We start from the raw sequence: 24,206 nt of genomic DNA, 5'->3' as shown, positions 1-24,206 counted from the left end.
GTGCTGGTGACAAATGGTGCAGAAGTGGTGCTCCGACAAGTGGAAGGAGTCGCACAACGCTTGTCGGGAGCGGCGTTTGATGATGCCAGGTGCAACACACCATCAAAGCAGTCGCGGCCTCAGCGGATACGCAGAAGCATGGGTACGCGAATGAATTTATTTAATGTAACACTCAATTATGCATGATTTCTAATCGTCTTGCTTGTTTTCTTGCAGTCGCCGTCACATGGTGGCCAGCCTTGCTCCCTCTTGAAGGCATATGCCATGTCCCATAAGGGCAAGGCGACGTCTGACGTCAACTACAATCCGGAGGACGGACCCGAGGCATACAGCAACCCGATGGTCCATACCCGCCTTAATGCGTACACAACGATGGCAAGGGAGGTCCATGGTCCAGAGTTTGATCCGGCCACTGAGGACCTTGACGGAGAAGTCGTCATGAGGGTTGGAGGAGGTAAGAATCATGGACGGTATTGCATTGCCGACAGCGCAATCGACTCGTCCTCTACTCCTACTCTATCTCAGATTAGAGCAAGGAGCACGAGTGCGAGCCCAGTCATACGACCTCAGCAAGACACTTCACAGTACCGGATACAGGCACTCCAGGTCATTTCTTCTTTATTCATCGTTCATTGATTATTGTATACCATTTCTTTGTATTATCATAATATTGGAGTGAAAATTTTGCAGGCCCAATTAGAAGAAGAGAGGAGGCTACGTGTGGAGAACGAGCACAGGATGAGGGATATGTTTGCCTACATGCAGACTCTTGGTGCCGCAACGGGTGTAGCTCCACCACCTTCGTTGTTCACTTCACCTCGACCTCCTGCTAAGTTTTCTACTCCTGTGAGTATGGATAAGTTTTAGCCATGTCTGACCTTTACTTATCTTGTCTCACACATGCGATCGCTTCTCCTCTTTGCAGAATCAATCGGCGGCCTCAAATGACCCTCATATTTCTCCAACTACGCCGGTATGGAGGTCACCGGGTTGGAGGTCTTGATCATGATTCTTATCACTTATCCTGTTTCTGTAGACTTCTCATGTTTTTTGACATCTATGGACTATATTGTGAGACATGCATATTTATGGTCTGTAATGATAATATGTGTGTAAACCGATTTGGGATATGTATGTGAATCGATTGTGTTTGTAATATAGATGTGATGTTTGTGATATAGATGTGATGTTGGTGGTTTTTGTGATGATATATATTTTTCTGATATATATGTGTGGATGAAATCGAAAAAACAGATTAAAATGGGAAATTCTGGTCAGTTTGCCGAGTGTTTACACTCGGCAAAATCTGAAGAATCTTTGCCGAGTGTTTTTGGAGCTTTGCTGAGTGTTTTTAATACTCGGCAAAGGAGCCGTTTCCCGTAGCGTAGAGTAGACATAAAAACACAATGAACAGAGGAAGACATTGAATGTCCCGGAAATGTAATAGTCCTCTCGATCAGAAAAAAGAATGTGGCATGGTTGATACTAAGGCGGGCCTATGGATCACTGGGGATCCGAGCTCACTTTACGCTGTTTGGCGAACCAAGCGTAGTTCAGTTGCATAGTGGAATTTATCTACTAACGTTTTGAGTCCTTGCTCAGTACGAGTCGTGTGTGACATCGCCGTTAACAGTGAGGTGTTTATGCAAGGATGTGAGCGTCTACATCGGAAAAAGAACTTTTAAAGAAACTTTAGGTTGTTCCAGGAATCACAAGTCACAGCCATATTGGAAACTTACGAAATTTAAGCAACATAAACGTCCATGACAGATAAAACTTTACTACAACAACAATAATTTTTCACTCAAATGGATGCAACGATGGATCTAGGTTTGACAGCAATGCAACCTGGACAGCAACACGTGCAGAGCAAAATAATAGACAACAATCACAAGCACACCCATACTACATAAGAATACAATAACAAATAGCCAAAACGCCACCGAGACACTCTGTCTCCTACTGCATGCCGAGCTGAGGCCGCTCACTCATGCAGAGTAGCGTACCTACGTAGCTGGATTAGTCCCTAGCCTTCCTCTCCCCCGGCGCCGCCGCGCCCTTTGCGGCAGCTGCGGCGGGGCACGCCACCTGCTGGGTGCTCGCCGCCGGGCACGTCTTGGGCTGGCTCTGGAACGCCGAGCACTCCGCCGGGCGCCTCTGGTTGGCGAGGCCCGGAATGCAGTTGCTCTTCACGTCGAGGACGCCGTCCCTGATCAGCGCCGCGCACGCCGGCCCGACGGAGGTGAAGTAGTTGCCGGACAGCGTGAGGTTGGCGAGGCGGCCGGCCGGCCCGGCGAGCTTGCAGAGCGCGTCGGGCACCAGACCATAGAGGCGGTTCCCGGCGAGGTTGAGCAGCTCGATGCTGCTGAGGCAGGAGAAGGATGACGGGATCGGGCCGGTGAGCCGGTTCATGCCGGCGTCGATGACGGCCGCCTTGTGGAGCATGCCGAGCTCGTGGGGGAGGCAGCCGGAGAGCTGGTTGTTGAGGAGGAGCAGCACGAGCAGGGAGTCTTGCAAGTGCCCGATTGATGGTGGGATTGGCCCAGTGAGCTTGTTATTGGCAACGGCGAGGTAGCTCAGCTTGGAGAAGCCAAGATTTTCCGGAAGCGACCCAGAGAGCTCGTCATTGTTAAGAAGAAGCACCCTAGCGTTCGTTGCACCGGGGATAGCTTCAAGGGATAAGCTGTGCGGAAAGTGTACCTCAGCACCGATCATTAGTGTCAAATCTACAGCCGGTGCTAAAGAGCTAAAAGGCTGAGCAGCAGGGTCATCGCTGATGCCCACCTTGTAGTGGTAGGTGAGGCCAGCAAGGTTGAGGACGCCTAAGGCATCAAATTTGTTCGAGGTAGCAAGGAAGAGCGCAAGATCTGGGAGTTGATCAATGAAGCCTTGCAGCTGTGGCGCACACAAGCCAAAGCCATCGAAAACAGCCGATGTGACTGTGATGTTCTTGCCGTGCCCGGGCAGTGTAGTGCAGTAGAAGCCGACGTAGGTCGTGGCGCCACAGATGTCATGGCCAGTCCAGGTCGAGGTAATGTTCAGGGGATCACAAGTGATGGTTTTCTTGAAGCGCTGGATCACCAAATAGGCCTGGTAAAGGCTGTCGTTGGGAAAGTCATGTGGCATTGGGTATTCAGTGGGAGTATATTGTTGGTTGTAGTATGTTTGCGGTGTAGACGCTGCTACTATCGCAGCGGTGTAAGAGAGGAGGAATAATAGGTTTTGTGTCAAGTGGCACTTTGGATGGCTGGCCATGTCTTTCCCAGGTTCTTCTGAAAACGGCGCAGCGTGGCTTATTGAATAGCAATGGTGGCATGTATATATAGTGAGTTAGCATATTTTCTTATGCTTTATGCAACGTTGTATGATCATATTATTTGAAAGAAAAATACTAGATACAGTCCAAATTGAGGTCCCCCACCAAACGGATGCAAATTTACCTCACTAGTACTGCCCCGAGCCCCCACCAATCTCGCTCACGCCATATCTTGTAAAAGCACGCATAGTAAAGTAGTGTTTAGAGGGCTTCCGTGCATGAACTTCAGTATCTTGGGGTTGTGCCAAGATTTGTAGCCTTCTAATACCTGAATTTTTTGTACCTGAGTTATATCTAGTGATTATTTTTTATAGGAAAAAAGTCCAGTTTACACCCTCGAACTATCACAAAAGTTTGGTTTTCAATATTCAACTACAAACCGGATAACACGGGTCATCTAACTGTCGAAACGGGATAAGTTTGACCCATTATTAGGATCTCGTTCTCAAAGATGTTAGCATTTCTAACTGTCCATATACTCCAGCACATTACCACTAGAATTTTCATATATAATGGTTGTGCTATTTGCCTTTTAAATGATTCCAGGATTTGAAAATCTGAGAGAGCATAATTGACATGTACTCCAATCAAATCCTGGCATTGCTCTGAGAAAGGACATCCTAAGAAGAGGTGTAAGACTATTTCCTCCAAATTATTTGTACACGGAACACAATTGTAACTTGGGAGGTCTATTGACTTTCTTCTCAAGATTTCTCTTGTGCTCAATCTATCTTTGAGTATGAGCCAAAAGAAGATTTTGTGTTTTAGCTGCCAACAACTTTTCCAAAGCTATTTGTAGGCAGGATGAATTCTTTATCCATATGACCTTTCATGACGCCGCAAGCTCTACTGGAGCTATAAATGGCATTTCCCCCTATATATATATATCCAAGAATCTTCAAAGTCTTGATTTTGTAAGAGGGCCAGATCATCTTGGATTGAGAGTATTGCCCATAAGCTTCCTGTGACACTGGCAGTGAGAAAGAGTGTGAAATTGGTTAGCTGAGACTGCTGACCTGAAGGATAGTTTTTTTGTTTCTGGCAAAAGAGAGGAGCTGTGGATAATTCAGCTTTGGTATTAGTCCACACCATAAATCCTTCCTAAATAATGTTGTTTGACTATTTCCTGGGTTAGGAATTGCAATTCCTTTATATTGATCCAAAAGTTTAATAATATCTCTCCACAAAAACAAGGACCTTTTTTGGAAGTTTCAGGGAGTTTGCCATTGGAGTAGTAGTTATTCCAGATGAGATGAACCCAAGGTAAATTGGCATGATTGAAATTTTTTTGCAGATTCTTCGCAGTAGAGTATCATTCTGAACTTAGGTCCAGAACTCCTAAATCTCATTCCTCTTTTGGCATACAAATCATTTTCCATGCAGCTTTTGGAGGCTTTTTATCATTTAAATCAGGTCCTCTCAACAGAAGGCGTTTAGGATATTGTCCAGTTGCTTGATAACCGTTGCATTGCATGTAACTTCATTGCGCACGTCAAGAAGATGGGAAAAGCAGAGTATAGAGATCACTAGAATACATAAATATGGGGAAATAATATTTGTGACGACCGATATTCTGATGATAATAATCTTATTACAGTAGCAAGCATTTCCATATGAATTTATTCCTCTATTCCTACCTGCACTTTAATAACCAGAAAAATATGAGATAGCATGGGTAGGGCATACAGGTTGGTTCAATTCAAAGAATCCTGCGGGTACAGAGCTCGGGCGGTATGCTTCATGTCACTTCAAAGCATGCTTTTGTTTTCCTTCGGCATACGTGGTCTTGATTGCACGAATTCTACTAGCTGCTTCTCTCATGGTCGTTCGTTCACCTGGAAGTTGCCGTGTGCAAGAAAGTGCTACATGTAGTAGGGACAACAAGCATTGGTATGCCCCGTTTTCTGTTACCATATTTGCTTGGGTGGTCTTGACGTCATCTTGTAGGGGAGTATCGATCACATCTAATATTTTGTCAGGGAAGCTCCTCTCGACGAAGCTGACAATGTTTAGCTGATTCACAAACAAACTATCTGTTGGCCTTTTGCCTGTCAGCAACTCTAGAAGTACGATTCCGAAACCGTAAACATCTCCATAAGTCGTTGCCTGGCCACCTCGAGCATACTCTGAAGATACAACGCAAGGGTTGGTTAGTGCAACACTCGGAGTATATATATTATTGCATGGCTGTTAACATACAGGGTAAATTCAAATTCAACACGTTATGAATGACATACCTGGAGCTATATACCCGATGGTTCCTTTCACACCGATTGAGCTTGTAGTATTTGAATCTCCAGTTGACTGTGACCTAGAATCAAGATACAGTTTTGCAATGCCGAAGTCTCCCAAACGAGCATTCATATCATCGTCTAGGAGTATGTTACTGGGCTTCACATCACAATGGATAATTGTGCTTCCGCTTTCATGGTGAAGATAATCTAGTACGTCGGCTATGTTGACAGCCAAGCATGTTCTTTGATTTAAGCTCAGAGGCTTTATTGCTTCACCATTCCCTTTTAGATGCAACCACGAGTCCAAATTTCCATTGGGCATAAATTCATAAATTAGAGCTTTGAAAACATTGCCGTTGGCATCCACCCTGGAGCACGCTGTTATGATAGGAACAAGATTTCGGTGTCGGATGTTTCTCAAAGCTTGGCATTCTGATAAGAAGCTTTTCTCTGCACCTCGCATATCAAGGTCAAGAACTTTCACGGCAACTTCCAGCTTGTGTTTTGTCAGATTCCCTCTATATACAGACCCACAACTTCCTCTCCCTATTAGATTAGACTCAGAAAAGTTCTTTGTAGCTTGAGCTAAATCATGGTAGGAAACTATAGGGAATTGATCACCAAGAGGAGATAATGATGGTGCTCGTGCCATCCTTTTCTCAGTGAGAACAAAATACATCAACATTAGGAGTAACATGAAGCCAAATACTGGGATCAACACTCTAATGAGGTAGTATTGTGCCACTTTTCTCCTTGAGGCAGTAGGACATGAGCGCATATGTGAATTTAATGTCCATCCACAGAGTCCACTCTTTCCGACAAGTGAGACCGCTGAAGCATTTTGAAATACTCCATCTCGTGGTACTACACCTCGTAGATCATTATAAGATAGATCCAGCTGGGTAAGATAAGACAGGTTACCCAGTTCTATAGGGATGGAGCCTGATAAATTATTATGTGAAAGATTGAGCATGCTCAAGCTCTTTAGAGTACTCAGTAATGAAATGTTCCCTGTGAGGAAATTGTAGCCCATTTTTAGTATCTCCAACTCGCGACATTCCCCCAAAGTTACAGGGATTTCCCCGGTAAGTTTGTTTGATGAAAGATCTAGTTTGTTGAGTTGTGGAAGGTTCCTAACCTCCGGAGGTATTGGACCTTCTAAATTGTTATAGGATAATATACATGTGGTAATTGTGGATATAGGACTAAAGAGCTCTTTAGGAATAGGGCCTTGTAGATTGTTACAACTAAGGTTTAATACTAAGAGATTATGAAGGTTTTCCAAACTGGCAGGTACAGGACCATCAAATTTGTTGTTCTGTAGGTAGAGCCCAGTTAAACCAGTAAGGCTACCAAGGGAGGATGGAATTGGCCCACTAAAGTTGTTGTCCGCAAGATTTAATGTTCCTAGATTTTTCAAATTTCCAACCCATGATCCAATTGGACCGGTCAGATTGTTTTGAGCTAGATACAGATAATTTAAGCCTTTAAGGTTACCTATGCTCTCTGGAATCATCCCTGTCAAATTGTTTTTTTCCAATCCTAGGTACTGAAGACCGGGGGACAGCTTTCCTATTGAATTTGGTATGGCTCCCTGTAGCTGATTGTCGGATAATGTGAGAACCTGAAGAACTCTACACTTTCCCAATGCGTCTAAGAATTCCCAGCTCTTACTGTCGCTTGTTTCTAGCTTGTTTCCATCTAAATTTAGGTATCGCAGGCGGGAAAGATTTCCCAAAGAACTAGGAACTTGGCCAGTGAAATTGTTAGATGTCAAATATATGAAGGTCAGGTTCGAAGCATTACCTAGGGAGGCTGGGATTTGCCCTTGGAACATATTTTTGTTCAAGCCAAGCCCGTAGAGCCTAGGAAGGGTATTGCCAATGGTAGATGGCAATTCCATAAGTAGAAAGTTCGTATTCACATCCAGAATTTCAATAGAAGAATGATTCAAAAGTGTTGTTGGGATGCTACCTGATAGCCTATTCTCTCCTAAGCTCAATTGAATCAACTTATCTGATTGCCCAAGCTCCGTAGGAATGTTCCCTTCGAGCTGATTGTGATATAGGAAGAGAGACTCTAGTTGAGTGATGTTGCCCAGACTTGATTGGATGACTCCGGTGAAACTATTCGACGCAAGGTTCAGAAATAAAAGGTTATAGAGGAAACCGAGTTCCGGGGGGATTGAACCAGAGAGGCTATTTGAGGAGAGATCGAGTATCTTAAGTAAGGTTAAGTTCCCAAGAGATGGAGAGATCCTGCCTTCCAAGCTCTGGCCGATGATGTTGACCTCCCTGACGCGACCTAGGTGCGTTTTGCTGCATGTGACGCCATTCCAATTGCAGTAGTCGACACTGTTGTTCCAGGAATTGAAGAATCCTCTAGGATCTCCGGTGATTGCTTGCCTGAAATCGATCAGCGCGAGCATGTCCGTGCTGTTCTGGGGGACCGTCGCGCTATGGACGTATCAAGGCCTATAAAACAGCATCAGTGCTAGTACCGCAATCATGACGGACTTCACGAGCTTCCTGGCACCCATAGGTTCGATCATGTTACCTGCAAGACATAAATCTTAAACGCTGTGGTTGTGGCATACTATATTGTTATGCCCACCGACAGACTAGTACTATACCCGGGTCAGTACGTGTGCAAACTACTCCAACATGTAGCAGAAATATTCTACGTTGGTCCTTTATAAAAAAAAACCGAACCAGGCAGAATGCTATCGATTATATTAAAAAGAACAGTAACCAGACTGGGTACTGCAACTTAAACTACGTTGATCCTTCACTACATGTGAAATACGCCGTGTTTGCAAAGATTAGTTAATTAATCTTCACATGCTATGCTCTCAAGTCCCAACTTAGACTGACGAAGCTGATGAGGCAAAAGAGGCATCCGGAATACTTAAGAAGCAGAGAATTTAAAGGAGAGAGCAAGCACCTCAGGGCAGCCGGAGCGCACACTCGCTAGCCTTCCTCGTTGCCGGAGAGAAGCTGGGGTGTGTCTGAACTGTATATTGGGCTCAGCTGGTTCAGGCCCGGGGGGGTTTAAAAACAGTTTTACAGTGGCCGCGTTGCAATTTGCATCCATACACTTCAAGTCTGCGCCCGCCATTGTCATACCTTATCTTAGCTTGACCGCCGCTGGAGGGAAGAAGATTTGGAGCCCGACAAACATGCCGCGGGTTACTTGTCATCTCCTCGCGGCGCTGCCGTCGCTGTTTGAGCTGAACGAGTTTGTGGCGGCATGTACCCCAGATTTCTACTGCTTGTCCACTTCGTTTTACTTTTCTGCAGCAACTGGGCAGAGAGATTCTGCGTTGATGTGCGACTTGTCTAGGCGACTTCGATGCTGATAAAATTCAGCACGGGGAGTCGCGTCAATTTGTACGTACCTTTATTTTTCGGACAAGAACAGTCTGTACAATGCCGTGCTTCACACGGTCTCGCGAACGGGTGATTCCAGCTGGAGAAATATCTAGTCAAGCGGTTAGTTCAATGATAGGGTGGCATTGAAAAGTAAGTCACATTTTTCCTTCCTTTATTTAAAGAAAATGGTTTGATCATGAGATGAATATAATGTTCTCGAACAGTATTAAGTTAGTTGGGTACTTTATTCAATTACAAAATTTCAAGTTTAAACACTGCTAATCATATGTTTTTCTAGCTTGGCTCCAGCAGTCTTTTCCATGTAAATTTTACACGAATCTTGAAGAAAATGAGTTAGTGATTAAATATTTTCTTAATTATTTTCGTCCTAGGTCTCGTCCAGCGCCACTGTGCCAGTGCTGCCCACACCCAGGCTGTGCTACTGTGAGATGTCATTCTCATCTGGCTCTTTTTTTCTTACTGCTAGAATTAATGGGCTTGGCCAATTGAAAATTTTAGAATTCCTAAATATTAAAGGCTTATGTGTGCAAAAGGAAATGGTGCAAACCTTAGTCCAACCTAATGGAGGAGTGGAACGACCAACATAAATATGAAGGTTGTTTTCACCCTTCCAAGCTGTGTGATGGGAGAGAAGAAAAACACCATTCGCGCGCGTACACCACGGCGGGTTGGGGCGAAGGGCGCGGGTGTCAGACCCGGGGCCACCGGGCTGGGTACATAACGTAGTTTAAATACGTCTAAGAGATTAAGTCCGTCTTATCTCTTATTCATTTTGTTTATCTCTTATTTATTCTGTTTAAATAGGAGATGAGGCTAACCGGTACAGGAGGAATCTACTTGAGATATGGTCTGGTACGATTCCTTAGCTGGTGTTGGTTAGTATCCTTGTAACCCTGCCCTCTCGGATATATAAGGGAGGACAGGGACCCCTCTCAAAAGAAGAAGATCATTAGGTTATTCTACACCAAAGGGAATACAAATCATCATACAGGACGTAGGGTGTTACGCTCCGTGCAGCCCGAACCTATCTAAATCTTGTGTTCCTTGCACCTTCGAGTTCCTGATCTCGGCGTCTCCTCACCCAAAACTTACCACCTTGGGTATAACCCGCGGTGGGCAGCCGGTTAAACACCGACAGCTGGTGCGCCAGATAGGGGAGCGCGTCGAAGATTCTCCGGTGAGCTCGATGGCATCGTTCAAATTCACCAGGTCAATTCCCTCCCAGGGTACGACATTCGTCTTTGGTTCGTGGGTCTGCATCGCAGATGGTGTGGGCAATTTTCGGCGATTCCTCGTCGACATAAAGCCAAAGACTTCCGCTGCGGATCCCCGCAGCGACCTCGACAAGTTCGTCGATGGGCTCAACAACTTGCCGATCCGTGCTTCTGCAACAACGATCGAGGTGGAGACTGCTCCAAGCTCGACTTCTTCCAGCGTTGCAGCAACTTCCCTTGGGTTGGACTCGTTCCAATCTAAGAATTCCCGTAACCAATTCCAACTTGGTTCACGCAACTTGGCCACTGATCTTCAGGAGGCCAACGTCTCTGGGTCTCTCTACGCGCTAGAGAAGGACCTAAATTCTCTGCTCCAGCTCGGAGGGCCTGAAGCCACCGCAAGTCGGGGGGCCTCGGGTAGTTTTGGCGCCGGTGATCTGACGATCACCTCCACGCCTGAGGGGCGCTTCATGCATTGGAGAGGGATGCAGCTCTCCAATCTACTCGAGGCTGAGGCTCGACTTGTGGCCCATCTCGAGCCTTTGCCCTTCCAAGAGGGTAGGCCGTTGGATCCCGCGGTGGAGGAGTCAACCGAATTAGTTGACACGGGCTCCGATGAGCTCGCCTCCCGCCAGGTGCTAATGGCAGAAGAAGGTGAGGACAGTGAAAATCTTCCCATCGTCGACTCTGAAGCGGTCTCTGAAGATGAGATTACAGCCAACGCCGGCGACGAGAACGACGCCGATCGTGAGGCAAGGAGGGCCAGGAACAGGGCCCGCACAATCCGGCGAAGGAGGGCCAACGAGCGTAGGCGATCTATGCATCGCGATCTTGACCTTGAGTTCGCCGCCATAAGCGAACGGGGTTTTAGGACTCCGGTGGCCAACATCGCTAGGGTGACGGCCATCCTCGAGCGCAGCCATGATCCGGACGTGCGCCAAGCACTTCTTTATGCGCAAAGGGCCTGGATCCAGCTCGATCAGCACAACCCGGCATCCACCATCAGAGAGGAGCGCATGGGTGAGAGCCGGAGCCAGGCTCACAGTCGAACGGCTGGTGGTCGCCCTCGACTTCAGCCCAGCCACAACAACGACAACGCTCGCGGGAGCCAGGTCCCTGGCGGGAGCAGCAGCCACCTCCAGGGGGTAATCCGCGACAGGCAAATCATCAATTTCCTCTAGAAGACCTGCGCCAGCACATCAATGAAGGTCACGACGCGCGGACCGTGATCTCCTCCAGGCGCAAGGTCCGCGAAGAAGTCGAAACCGAAGGTACTGACTGTAGCGACCGATTCCCAGCTTTTTCTGCACGTTTCAGCAGCTACAAGTACCCAGAGGGCTTCAAACCGATCGGTGTCACCAAGTACGACGGCAAGCAGGCCCCTCAGCAGTGGCTCCGCTGCTATTCCACGGCCATTGAGGTCGCAGGGGGTTCAAACATCACCAAAGTCGTCTATTTCCCGATGGCTTTGGACCCTGCGCCGCTCACGTGGCTAGAGAGCCTCAGCAACAACTCCATCGACTCCTGGGAACGGCTCAAGAGGGTCTTCATCGACAACTTCCAGGGAGCAATTGCTCGCGCGGGTACTCGACACGATCTTGCTCAGTGTAAGCAGGAACGTAATGAGCTCCTGCGGTCCTACACGCATCGCTTCTTCGATGTTCGCGCCACCATCGCGAACATCTCGGAGGACGACATCATCGACTGCTTCTACAACGGCATCACCGACCCGGGCATCTACAGAGATTTCGGGCGGAACAGACCGAAGACTGTTGCGGGCCTTCGTGATATGATGCACGATTGGTCCGAACAAGAGAAGAAGATGCGAGAGCGGTTCCCGCGGCGCCGAGATAGTAATTTGAGGCGCCCAAACGATAGCCGCAACGACAAAGGCCAGCGGGACTTTTCGGGTCCATCCCGGAAGTGTAAGCCAGATGATATCATCGCGGCTATAGATCGTCCCTCGCGAGGCAAGAAGTCGACGACGCAGGAGGAGTTTGAGAAACTCCTGCAAAAGAAGTGCCCATGGCATCCAGGTGCCAATCACGCCGCCATCGATTGCTACCATCTTCGGAGGACGTTCAGCAACTCCGGTGGTGGTAAGAAAAACAAGAAGCCTGCCGACAAAGAACCCGAGGATGACGATCAAGAGGACCACGGGCGCAACCCGAAGTTTCAGGACGCCTCGAAGGTCATCAACATCATCTTTGGGGGTGTTATCGCCATAATTTGACTGGGCCAAGGGATGGGCCGAGAGCAGTATGGGCTGAAGGAAATCATCATAATGGTTTGCAAATCGGCCTCTGAGCAAACGTGTCAAGGACCAGGATGGCCGTGTATCTAAGGATAGTTTAAATATAGTAAGTTAGAGATTGTATCATAATCAGCTAGGGTTAGTTAGAAAGATCAAGTCTCCGGACTATAAATATGTATCGTGAGATTTAATAAAAAACAATCAATCATCCACAACAAACTCTCGGCGCATCGCCACCCCTGTCTAAGGGCTTTCTCTAGGTAATCGACATGCTGCTCTGATCATGTCCTGCATGGTCGGAGCGGCATCGCGTTTATCTGTTTATCCTTGTGTTGCTCGTACTGAAGCGTTTTTGATGGCGAGTAGCACTAGTTATCTTAAACAATTATGATGCTGCAATGATTCTGAATAGTAAATCTATGCTTTGCTTGCTGTTTATAATCGTTTAGCTATCCTTATGTTCGATCTCGGGCGCAGGGGCAGCGCCTTGCTCTGTTACTACTTGGTAAATCTAATCTGTTATGGTAGTTTTTTGTGTTACAAAGAATTGGTTTAATATCTGTATAATTAGGCCCTTCAAACGGGTTAACTGTTCCGGCTGCATGTTTGGTGCCTTATGATAACCTGACAAGAGATTGTTCCGGGAATCGACTTGTTAGTTGGTTTTTAGGCCTCTTTTTTGGGTTAGCGTATTGCTATCTTTCATGTTCGTTAGGCTTAACCACGCGTAGAATGTTCCGGTTATACGGTGAAAGCTCTCACCGTCATAGATTGAATTAGCTTGGTAATGACAGAGCATGTTTCTATCTTTTCCATCGAATTTGTGCCAATGATCATATGTTTAGTAGATCCGATCTATTAAACATAGCAATCGGCTTCTTCTAGCCGATTCTGATAAGTACCCGAAAGTCCAACCTGTTGTCAAGATGGGTCCGACCTAGTACAATGACTTCGTCGGCTTCTTTAGCTGATCTTGGGAGTCATTGTAAGAGCCGATCACGGCTTGGACTAATGTTTAACGTGTCTGTGCATGCAGGAAGATAGCTGACAAACGACTTCTACACCTTCCTGATCAGGTATAGGTCAGGTGGCACGTCTAGCACTTCACCAAGCCAGGGCGTGTGCCGGTCTCTTGGGCCGTTGACCGAGGGACCGGGGCCCACCAGCAGTCCCGGAAGCCTCCCAGCTCCTCGTGTTGCCTGTCGCTGCTCGCCGGTGGGTTTGACCGACAACACATTCTGGCACGCCCAGTGGGACCACATCAACTACTGCATCGACTACATCAACTATCGCGTCAACTACATCGACTACTTCAGTGATCACTTCGACTACATCAACTGCAGTCGACTACATCATCTTCTTTGGCTTCATCAACTTCCATTGACAAGATGCCGAACGAGAACCCGATTACTTATGATGAGTTGTCTGAAGAGCATAAGCAGAGGTATGACGAAATAAAGGCTGCTTTTGAGGCCGATCTCCTCGGCTCATTTGAGAGGACCCGTCACCACGGCATCAGGTGGAAGGGGTTTTCATCTGAAGGGGCACTCGACAAAGTGGATCTATCTACCCCTACGGAAGAACATACTCGGGCTCTCCATCAGGAGGTCAATTACATGGTGGCTCACTCATTGCATCGACATTCTGAGAGCTTGGTGAATACCCTTGAGCGCATTGCGCTGCGCGTGGTGCAGAAAATTATGAAACACCAGTACTCTCCAACAGGACCTGCTTTAGGGAGTCATAGAGGAGAGTTGCCTTCTCAAACCAGGCCACCAGTGCCTTATGCATTTGCTACCCCAGAGCAACAGAATTCTCCAGCATATATCATATACAAGGTGGGAGGTGACCCTACTGATCACCAATTCCTCAGCGAACCCCCCAAGGAAGTGCCGCACGGATATATTTGTGCATACATACCAGATGGTGGTCATCCGGCACAACTCCCGCAGAGAGCAACTGGAGGAACATCTGTAGTTGATGCTGACAAACAGGCATGGCTGGATGCTTACGCAACGAGGCCGAGTCATGAAGGTACGCACTCGGCCCCAGAAATTCATTCTATAAATCAGATTAGTGCCATTTTGAGGGATCAATTTGGCATCCTCCCAAGAAGGCGAGCGATCGGCTACACCAAGCCATATCCAAGTGACTTCGACTTGATTCCTCTGCCGCCCAAGTATCGGCTACCTGAGTTCACCAAATTCAGCAGAGCAGAAGGATCTAGCTCCATAGAACACGTAAGCCGATATTTAGCGTAGTTGGGGATGATTTCGGTGTCAGATCCATTGCGAGTAAGGTTCTTCTCGCAGTCTCTCACAGGGCCGGCTTTTGGATGGTATACGTTATTGGGCCCTGATTCTATCCGCAGTTGGAAACAGCTAGAAGAACACTTCCATGTACAATATCATTCAGAAGCCGCAGAAGCTGGGATTGCTGATTTGGCACAGGTCCGCCAGAACGAGGAGAAACAGTGGCGGAGTACGTTCAGCGTTTCAGAGAAATCAAGAATCGATGCTATTCGATTCGAATTTCAGAGAAAGAAGCTGTTGAATTGGCAATCTTGGGATTGGTAAAACCGGTTAGGGATTTGGTTTTCCAGCTGGAGTTCAACTCTTTGGCACATCTGGTACAAAAGATGACAGTATACGAGGAACGCCATCCAGAGTTGTACCAAGACAAGTTCAAGCGTCAAGTGGTAATGGTTGACGCTGAAGACTCTGAAGACTCTGAGGATGACCCAGAGATTGCAGTCGTGGAGTGGGCACGGGGGGCAAAGCCTGTGTCCTGCAAGTGGGTAAAACAACAAGGTCCTTTAAAAGGATTTGACTTTGACGTAAGCAAAGTCGAACAGATATTCGACTTACTCCTGAAAGTGAAGCAATTGAAGTTCCCCGAAGGTTTCAAGATCCCAACAGCCCAAGAACTTCAGGGGAGATCATACTGCAAATGGCATAACTCTTTCACCCATGGTACCGACGACTACAAAGAACTCCGGCGACAGATACAATCGGCCATTGAGCAAGGCCGATTAATTTTGGGACAGTATGCCATGAAGGTTGATACTCAGCCGTTCCCAAACGTAAATATGGTGGAAGGGTACGACCGATCGATGCGTTGGTAGCTTGATTTCACGCTTGGTATTAACATGGCAGGACATACATCCCGTCAACAATCAAGGAGGCAAAAGGCCGATTCCCGCGATCGGCCCCAAAGAGAGGAAAGGGATTATATCACCGAAGAGCAGGTGAGGCATGTCAGGAACCAGCGGCTAGTTTCTTCTCATCTTCTGAGGAAGTACCAGTATCAGTATCAGCAGCGTCTCCAACACGAAATTGAAGAAGAAGAATACGAGCGACGCACTGGGAAACGCCTCAGGAGACGAGAGGATACACGGGATCGTTGGCATTGCCCGTTCTTCATGTACTGCTGGGATTCTGGTATGAAAAGACTACCTACCCTTGAAGATTGCCCAGAATGCAATTCTCAGAAGAAAGATACGAGAAGTGCCACAGTTTTTCAGCGCTTGGGGTCAGGGCAATCTCGCCGTGAACAAGACAAGTCGACATGTACGGTGGGAAATCCAGAAGATGAGGAGGACAAGTATCACCGGCCACGCTGGTGTCCCGATGGGCTCAACCGGTCCCAGAAGCGGAGGGTGCAGCGGTTGCGCAGCCTGGAAGAAGCCGAGGCCCAATACTTGGAAACATTAAGAAAGATGTGGCTGGATTTGGCAGAAAAGGTTCACAATCCTCGAAGAGTAGGGAGTTCTTCCAAGAAGGTATGGCGACTCAAGAAGTCGAAAGCTGATGTGAAGACATCGGCTGATGCACACATGGTGTTTGTTCTTCCTGCAGAGTTCCATGCACCAGGCCACGAGGAAGTGCCAGTGGCTCAGCTTGACTTGGGGCCACGACCAGTTATATTCGAGAAGTCCTGAGAAAAGAATTACAGGCACCTGAAAGCTTTATATCTCAAAGGGTACATCAACGGCCAACCCGTCAGCAGGATGCTAGTCGATACCGGAGCAGCAGTCAATATAATGCCGTACTCAGTGCTGTGCAAGTTGGGGCATTCTGTCGAGGACTTAATCAAGACCAACATCATGCTAAGTGACTTCAATGGACAAACATCAGAAGCGCAAGGAGTTCTCAGCGTGGATCTGACGGTGCGAGGTAAAACTGTCCCTACATCATTTTTTATGGTCAACAGCAAGGGCTCATACACCGTTCTCTTGGGAGAGATTGGATTCATGCCAATTGTTGTATCCCTTCTACGATGCACCAATGTCTAATTCAATGGGATGGAGATGAAGTAGAAGTAGTCCACGCGGATGATTCTGCCGAAGTTTCACATGCTGCCATGAGTGTCTGTGTCACACCCGGTTTTTAAAGACCAAACCGAATGCATAACTATATGTATGCCAGGATCAAGTTCCATACATATAGTGACTTCCCCTCTGTCACACCCGGTTTTTAAAGACCAAACCGAATGCATAACTATACGTATGCCAGGATCAAGTTCCATACATATAGTGACTTCATCAGTGAATAATCAGCAACAGTATCACGAAAAGAGAATTAAAAGACTATAAAGATTATCAGAGTTATACAGCTTATCCTGGAAACGAAGACTCCAAACTTCACAGGCAATCGACCGGGGGTTGCGCAGGTCTCGAACTCAGCATCATCTTCAAAAGACTTCACATCACTTTCTCCTCTGAGCAGCAATTATAACAAGCGTGAGTACACTTATGGTTGGTACTCAGCAAGTGTTGGGAATTATATGACATGAAGGCCAAAATCAAGGAAAGGCTGACTGGCTTACTGCGATAAGCAATTTTAGTTGGTCAAGTTTTATTAGCACCTGATTACTAAGATATAAGTTCATACCAAAACCCACATTTAAAGAGAGAGAAAAGATACAGCATAACCATAACCATAAACATGGTCCACGATTTAATTCATCTTCAAGTTCAATTATCATGTGAGGGTCCAAGCCGCTCTTAACCGTGAGCACGGCTGATATATCAGTTTTCACTCTGCAGAGGTTGTACACTTTACCCACAATTCGTGTCTCCCGATTTGCCCGAGGTAGCTAGCCTCTTAAACACTTCCGAGGTGAGTGGCAAGGGATTCACTACGAGGCCTTTACAAAGATTCCCTAACTTATGATAATCCGCTAAGGTTTCAAGCCAAAGCGGTCATAACCCTCCCTAATGAGGAAATACCTTAGCCAAGGACCACATAGCCATGTGCCTCAAAGGACCGAGCTATACCCCGTCAATGCAACCCCTCTTGCCCTTTCAGTAAGATTATCATAAACTAGAGTCTCTAATTAATTAGCCAAGACCAGAGCCATATAGTATTGTGGTTGCACTGTTTTCCTGGGTGGTTCTCCATGTTCCGGTTAAACATATAATCTTGTGATTAATAACACAAAGAGCATGAACATGTATAAAACAGGTGTAGCATCATCGTTATCATCATCATGGTTATATATCATTCCCAAACCGGAACCAGTTATAGCAACTAAGCAATAGCTACCCAACGTAAAGGTAAAACTCAGGTTAACAAGGAATGATCATAAAGACTAGGCATATCCTTAATTAGGATCCATCAGTATTAGGACACATGCGTGCATATAAAGAAAGTTATATTTATTGCGGTTATTAGGACAAAAGCATGATCAAGGAAACACTTGCCTTTCTTTTAGAGAATAGCTGCTCAGAGTCTTCAACTCTTGTTCTTGAAACTCTAGATCTTCAAAGCTCTTGGATCACGCTCTTTCTAACGTCATACAAGCATTGCGCCGAAATCATACAAGCAAGCAAAAAAACAAGAACAACTAAGAACGGGTACACCAAATAAAAAGAAAGGTTTAAAAGAGCATACTAAAGAATAGAGCTCGTTGCTACGATCACGAGAAAGAAAGAAACGCGGAAAACGGAGCTAGGGTTGAAAAGATACAGCTATGGAAGATTTATGTTATAAAAGAAATAAAAGAACTATAGGATTTTATTTATTTTAATTTAGAAAACTAATGTAAAAGATATAAAAGAGAAATAGCTCTAATTATAATTAACTCATATTATCTTTGCATTTATAAAGACGAAATAGAACTTAGTCAAATTTTATATACAATTCTCTATGTATAAATTACACTAATTAAATAGTTAATTAGAAAAGAAAACTTGTGAGAACATCTAAACGCATAACTTTATGATTCGAGTTGAACTATACAAATTGAATTACAAACACATTTAAGTTGATATTAATCAAATTAACATTAATTATGAAAATCGTAGAAAAGACTTAATTGGATTTTATTTCGGAAAACTAGATGAGAGGATATTATTCAAATTAAATTGATATCTAATTTTAAAAATAGGAATTACGGTTCAACAACACTACTAAACGATATCTTAGGGTTTTAGAAGACTAACGCAAAAAGAACAGATCGAAACGGATCTAAAACGCGGAAACTACGCATGAAACAGCACTGTAGGGACCTATACGCAATTAACTATAGACTTTAGGGGTTAGCAGAAAAGAAATATTAGACTCAGAAAATAGTGCTTGCAAAACAGGAAAAGATTAGGGTTAGATCTGAAAATTACCACGGGTGGGGCTGATTGAAAAGATGCAATAGATCCAGGGGGTTTTCTGCGAAATCTGCAAGACATAGGAAAGAACAGGGAAATTACATCTTTTTCCAGGGACTGGACTGCAAAAAGCTTGGAACAGCACAGCCATGGCAGCGGCGGCCACTGTTCCTCAAATTCCTGTTGATTTCGGGCACGGGAGATCGCGGGAAGCGGGGCAAATGAAAGAGGACGACGAGGGGATTCCATTCCATACCTAACTTACCGCGGAGATGCATTGTGGCGATCGAATTTCGCGGAGGAAGATGCGACGGCTGTCTGTTCCGTTCTCTTCCTGGGCTGATTCTGTGCGTGCGGCCTGCAGGGGATGGGAGCAAGGCTGTAGGGCAGGGCGGTGAAGGGGGGGGAAGTGCAGGGCGCGCAGGGGCTTGGGCACCTAGGGGCGACGCAGAGGCGGGGGCACGGCGCCCTGGTGGCCGATGGCCCTTCTGGCGATGTGCACGGGTGCAGGAGGAGGAGTGCACGAGGCACAGGCAGGGGCGGCTGGGGCGCACGGGCGGCTGCAGGGGGAGGCACCAGGCCACGCGCGGCAGCAGGAGGGGGAGGGCGGCGCAGGGGGCGCACGGCTTCCTGGTCTGGTGCGGCGGCGCTCCTGGGGCAGATGCGTCGCGAGGGAAGAGGTAAAAGGAGCGTGCAGGAGACCACAGGGGCGGCGATAGGGGAGGCACAAGCAGAGAAAAGGCAACCTAGGGTTAGGGTTATGCGAGCAGGATTTATAGGGCACGTAGGGGGCTGAGATTCGGCAACCAGGAGGGCGCGAGGGCTCGCAGGGAGGGTGCGCGGCGTCCAGATGGACGCGAGGCCGAGGGATTCGGTCGTGGGCTGAAACAGTTTCGGCCTTGGGCCGAGAGCTGAACCTGGGCTGGCTGAGCAGGTTCGTTTGGTGCTGGCCTGGAACGCTGAACTGGGCCGCGGAAGGAAGAAAGATGGGAAGGTGGAACCGCACCGGCGCAAACCGACGGGCCGTTTGAGAACGAGGATCGATCGCGGATAGAACGAGATAGAGAGATGGAGATAGAGAAAAGTCGAGCAGGTTCGGTTATGGACCGAAATAGGATCGGGTGAGGGCTGAACACGAAAACGAGCTGATAGAGCGGATTGAACGTGAACGAGTTATTCAGGAGTGCAGAAAAGAGAAGGAAGGGATCAGGCCGAGTCGTTGGGGCTGACGGCGATCGAACATCATCGGAAAAATACCGAAGACGAGCCACGAGGCGTCGTTTTCAAGCATGACTTGATCGGGGGAAACGGTTAGAGGATCAGGAGCTCGATGGGACATCTCAAAGATTCGGAGAGGATAAGGTTAAAAGGACGTACATCAAGATACGGTTCGGTCCGACTGCGATGAAAATCAAAATAGAAATATTTTCCCAGAACATATTTTTAAGTTTAAAATAAATCTAGAAAAGTCCAGATAAATATTTCAAACCAAGAAAAATATATCCGGAAGAATCCCAAAATTTTCCGAGGAAACTCGGGAGGTAATTTTAGGACATGAGGAATCCAAATAAAATATTTGGACTTCATGAAAAAGAATTTTAGAGCTTTCCAAATAAAAATGGATCTAGCTCTCGGATAAATAGAATAATTGCCAGAAAATCTTTAAAATTCTCAAAAAATCCTATTGATAGATGAACACATTGTAAAAGACATTCATATCCTAAAATTAAATATTTTAGGGTGTGACAGTCTGGGACGCAGAAGACCAGGAACCAATCTCAGGGATCAGCTTGGAGGGCTGCGACCGTGTGGAGGCTACAAAAAACGGGGTAAGGCTAGTCTTATCCATTGGCCTTACAGAGTAAATGGGGTGCCAAAGTCATTTTGCACCAAAGAAACAGGAGAGGCTGATCCTCGCGATCGGCCCCAAAAAATAGAACTCGAGTTGTTTTTGTCATCCATGCTACATTATTATTTAGTTCACAGGGAGGCCCGCTCGAGCAGCCGGCCATGTGTTAATTGTAAAAAAGCACAAGTTAATGAAAGGAACAAGTCGGCCGATCCCTGCGATCGGCCAAATCCTTATACATCACATTCATTGTCTGTTTGAAGTGTCGACTTGATGGATGAAGGGAAGCTAGGATACGGGTTTACATCTACTGACGAGCTGGAAGAAGTCGATATTGGTCCTGGGGATAAGCTACGGCCAACATTTATCAGTAAGAAGTTAAATCCAGGGTTACGAGAGGCGGTAATATTATTGCTAAAAGAATATGCAGATTGTTTTGCCTGGGATTACACAGAGATGCTTGGATTGGATAGAAGTATTGCCGAGCATCGGCTCCCTCTCAAGCCAGGATTTCGGCCGTTCCAGCAATGAGCACGGCAAATGAAGGCCGAAATCCTAGAAGAAGTCAAGAAAGAAGTCGAAAAGATGATAGAAGCAGGCTTCATCAGGACATGCAGGTATGCTGAATGGATTTCCAGTATTGTGCCTGTACAGAAGAAGGATGGCCGGTGGAGAGTCTGTGTAGACTTTAGAGATCTCAACAGAGCCACACCAAAAGATGAGTACCCGATGCCGGTTGCGGAAACATTGATTAATGCGGCTGCTGGTCACAAGATGTTGAGTTTCATGGATAGCAATGCAGGTTATAACTAGATTTTTATGGCTCCAGAAGATATTCATAAGACCGCATTCAGAGTACCATGTGTAGTGGGGTTATTCGAGTACGTGGTCATGACCTTTGGGCTCAAAAATGCTGGTGCTACATATCAACGGGCCATGAACTACATATTTCATGATTTGATCGGCAAGCTGGTGGAAATTTATATTGATGATGTGGTGGTGAAATCTGCATCGGCTGAGGGGCATTTAGGAGATCTACAGCGAGTTTTGGAACGAACTAGGAAGTTCGAGCTTAGAATGAACCCAAAGAAGTGCGCATTTGGTGTATCGGCCGGTCAGTTCATGGGTTTTCTGGTTCATGAACGGGGAATTGAGATCGGCCTAAAAAGTCAAGAAGCTGTAAAAACAATGGTGCCACCTACTACAAAGAAGGAACTCCAACAACTCATTGGCAAGATCAATTTTGTTAGGAGGTTCATTTCCAATCTGTCAGGAAGAATTGAGCCATTCATGGAGTTGGTAAAAATTAAAGCCAATAATGAGTTCCGCTGGGGGGCAGAGCAGCAACAGGCATTTGAAGATATCAAAGAATATTCATCCAAACCGCCCGTGTTAGTCCCACCCCAGCAGGGTAAGCCATTCTATGTTTATCTGTCAGTAGGTAACACTTCCATTGCTTCGGTCATCGTACAAGTGCAGGATGGCAAGGAGAGAGTTGTTTTTTATCTCAGCAGGAGGATGCTAGATGCGGAGACAAGGTACCCTAAAATTGAGAAACTATGCCTTTGTCTATTCTTTACCTGTACAAAGCTCCGCCACATCCTGCTCTCTGCCGAGACAATTGTCATCTGGAAATTAGATGTGATCAAGCATATGCTGTCGGCCCCGGTGTTGAAAGGCCGACTCGGCAAATGGATGTTCGCTCTATCAGAATTTGATATCCGGTACCAACCTGCGAAAGCAGTCAAAGGGCAGGCGCTGGCTGACCTCGTTGCAGAAAGGACCAGCACAGACATAGCAGCGCTTTCCATCCGCGCATGGGCGATGTATTTTGATGGATCAGTCTGTGGAGATGGTTCCGGTATAGGTATCTTGCTCGTCTCGCCTCGGGGGGCAACATATTCCTTTTCAATCAGATTGCCAGCACCTTGCACCAATAATCTAGCCGAATATGAGGCGGTGCACAAAGGTATGAAGTTACTCCTCGAAGCTGGAGCAGAAGCAGTAGAAGTTTTTGGGGATTCCAAATTGGTCATCTCTCAGCTCACGGAGACATACCGATGTGAGAGCAAGTTGTTGTTTCCTTCGTGGAGACAATGCCAGGAGCTAATGACCCAGTTCAGATATATAAACTTCTATTGGATACCGAGGGTGCAAAATTCTGAGGCCAATGATCTTGCCCAGATGGCTTCCGGTTACAAGGCCACAGCGGATAGAGTTGATTTTCCAATAAACCTAATAAGATACGTTACAGAGCCCTGAAGTATGTCCTGATAGGGGATGACTTGTTTTACAGGACTCTGGAAGGATTATTGCTTAAGTGCTTGGGGTCGATTGAATCCAATCGGCTTTTACATGAAGTCCATGAAGGTACATGCGGTACTCATCAATTAGCTCACAAGATGAAATGGTTAATCAGACGCTCGGGATATTATTAGCCTGATATGCTGGAAGATTGTTTTTTCAAGTATTACAAAGGATGCCAGGCCTGTTAGAGGTTTGGAAGGATACAAATAGTACCAGCATCAGTCATGAATCCTATCATCAAGCCTTGGCCATTCAGGGGCTGGGGCATGGACATGATTGGTAAGATCAATCCTCCATCTAGTAAAGGCCATCGGTTTATTTTGGCCATCACAGATTATTTTACCAAATGGGTAGAGGCTGTTCCTATGAAGTCAGTAACATCGAGGGACGTCATCAATTTCATCAAGGAACACGTTATTCATAGGTTTGGGATTCCTCAGACCATTACAACAGATGGAGGGTCAGTATTCATATCTGATGAGTTCAAAAAGTTCGCTGCCGACATGGGGATTAAATTGATCAGGTCATCTCCGTACTATGCTCAAGCAAACGGACAAGCCGAAGCGTTCAATCAGAGCTTGATCAAGCTGATCAAAAGGAAGATTGATGAATACCCACGGCGCTGGCATGAAGTATTATCAGAAGCATTATGGGCTTATCGTGTTTCATGCCATGGGGCAACAAGAACTTCACCATACCATCTGGTATATGGACAGGAGGCCGTATTGCCATGGGAGATTACAGCCGGTTCAAGACGAATAGAGTTTCAGAATGAGTTGACTGCTGAAGAGTATGCGGCGCTAATGAGCGACAATGTGGAAGATATTACGGAACTCAGGCTTTGGTCACTGGAAAAGATCAAAAAAAATAAGGCCAAGGTAGCCCGCGCGTACAACAAGAAGGTTAAACCGAAAGAATTCCGAGTTGGGGATTTAGTGTGGGAGGCGGTGCTAACATTGGGGACTAAGGATGCAACATATGGTAAATGGTCTCCGAATTGGCATGGGCCTTATAGAGTTGATCAAGCTCTGCTAGG

The 24,206-nt window shown here is 46.5% G+C and overlaps 2 protein-coding genes across 2 annotated transcripts; both read right to left on the bottom strand.

Moving 5' to 3' along the window:
* Nucleotides 1-1,750: 1,750 nt before the first annotated feature.
* On the bottom strand, nucleotides 1,751-3,289 carry LOC112902323 (uncharacterized protein At4g06744-like). Its single transcript, XM_025971346.1, is given in 2 exon segments — nucleotides 1,751-2,007; nucleotides 2,010-3,289. Coding segments are annotated over 2 exon segments (1,269 nt in total). The 5' UTR covers nucleotides 3,256-3,289; the 3' UTR covers nucleotides 1,751-1,984.
* A 1,569-nt stretch (nucleotides 3,290-4,858) lies between these two features.
* LOC112898039 (receptor kinase-like protein Xa21) lies at nucleotides 4,859-8,017 on the bottom strand (the record flags this gene model as incomplete). Its single annotated transcript, XM_025966458.1, has 2 exons — nucleotides 4,859-5,442; nucleotides 5,554-8,017. Coding segments are annotated over 2 exons (2,847 nt in total), but the record flags the coding sequence as incomplete, so codon positions are not given.
* Nucleotides 8,018-24,206: the final 16,189 nt, after the last annotated feature.

Source organism: Panicum hallii, chromosome 1, assembly GCF_002211085.1.
Source record: "Panicum hallii strain FIL2 chromosome 1, PHallii_v3.1, whole genome shotgun sequence".
NCBI classification, from domain to species: Eukaryota; Viridiplantae; Streptophyta; class Magnoliopsida; order Poales; family Poaceae; genus Panicum; species Panicum hallii.
Note: the sequence above shows the minus strand (reverse complement) of the source record. Positions and strands in the feature narration are given on the sequence as shown.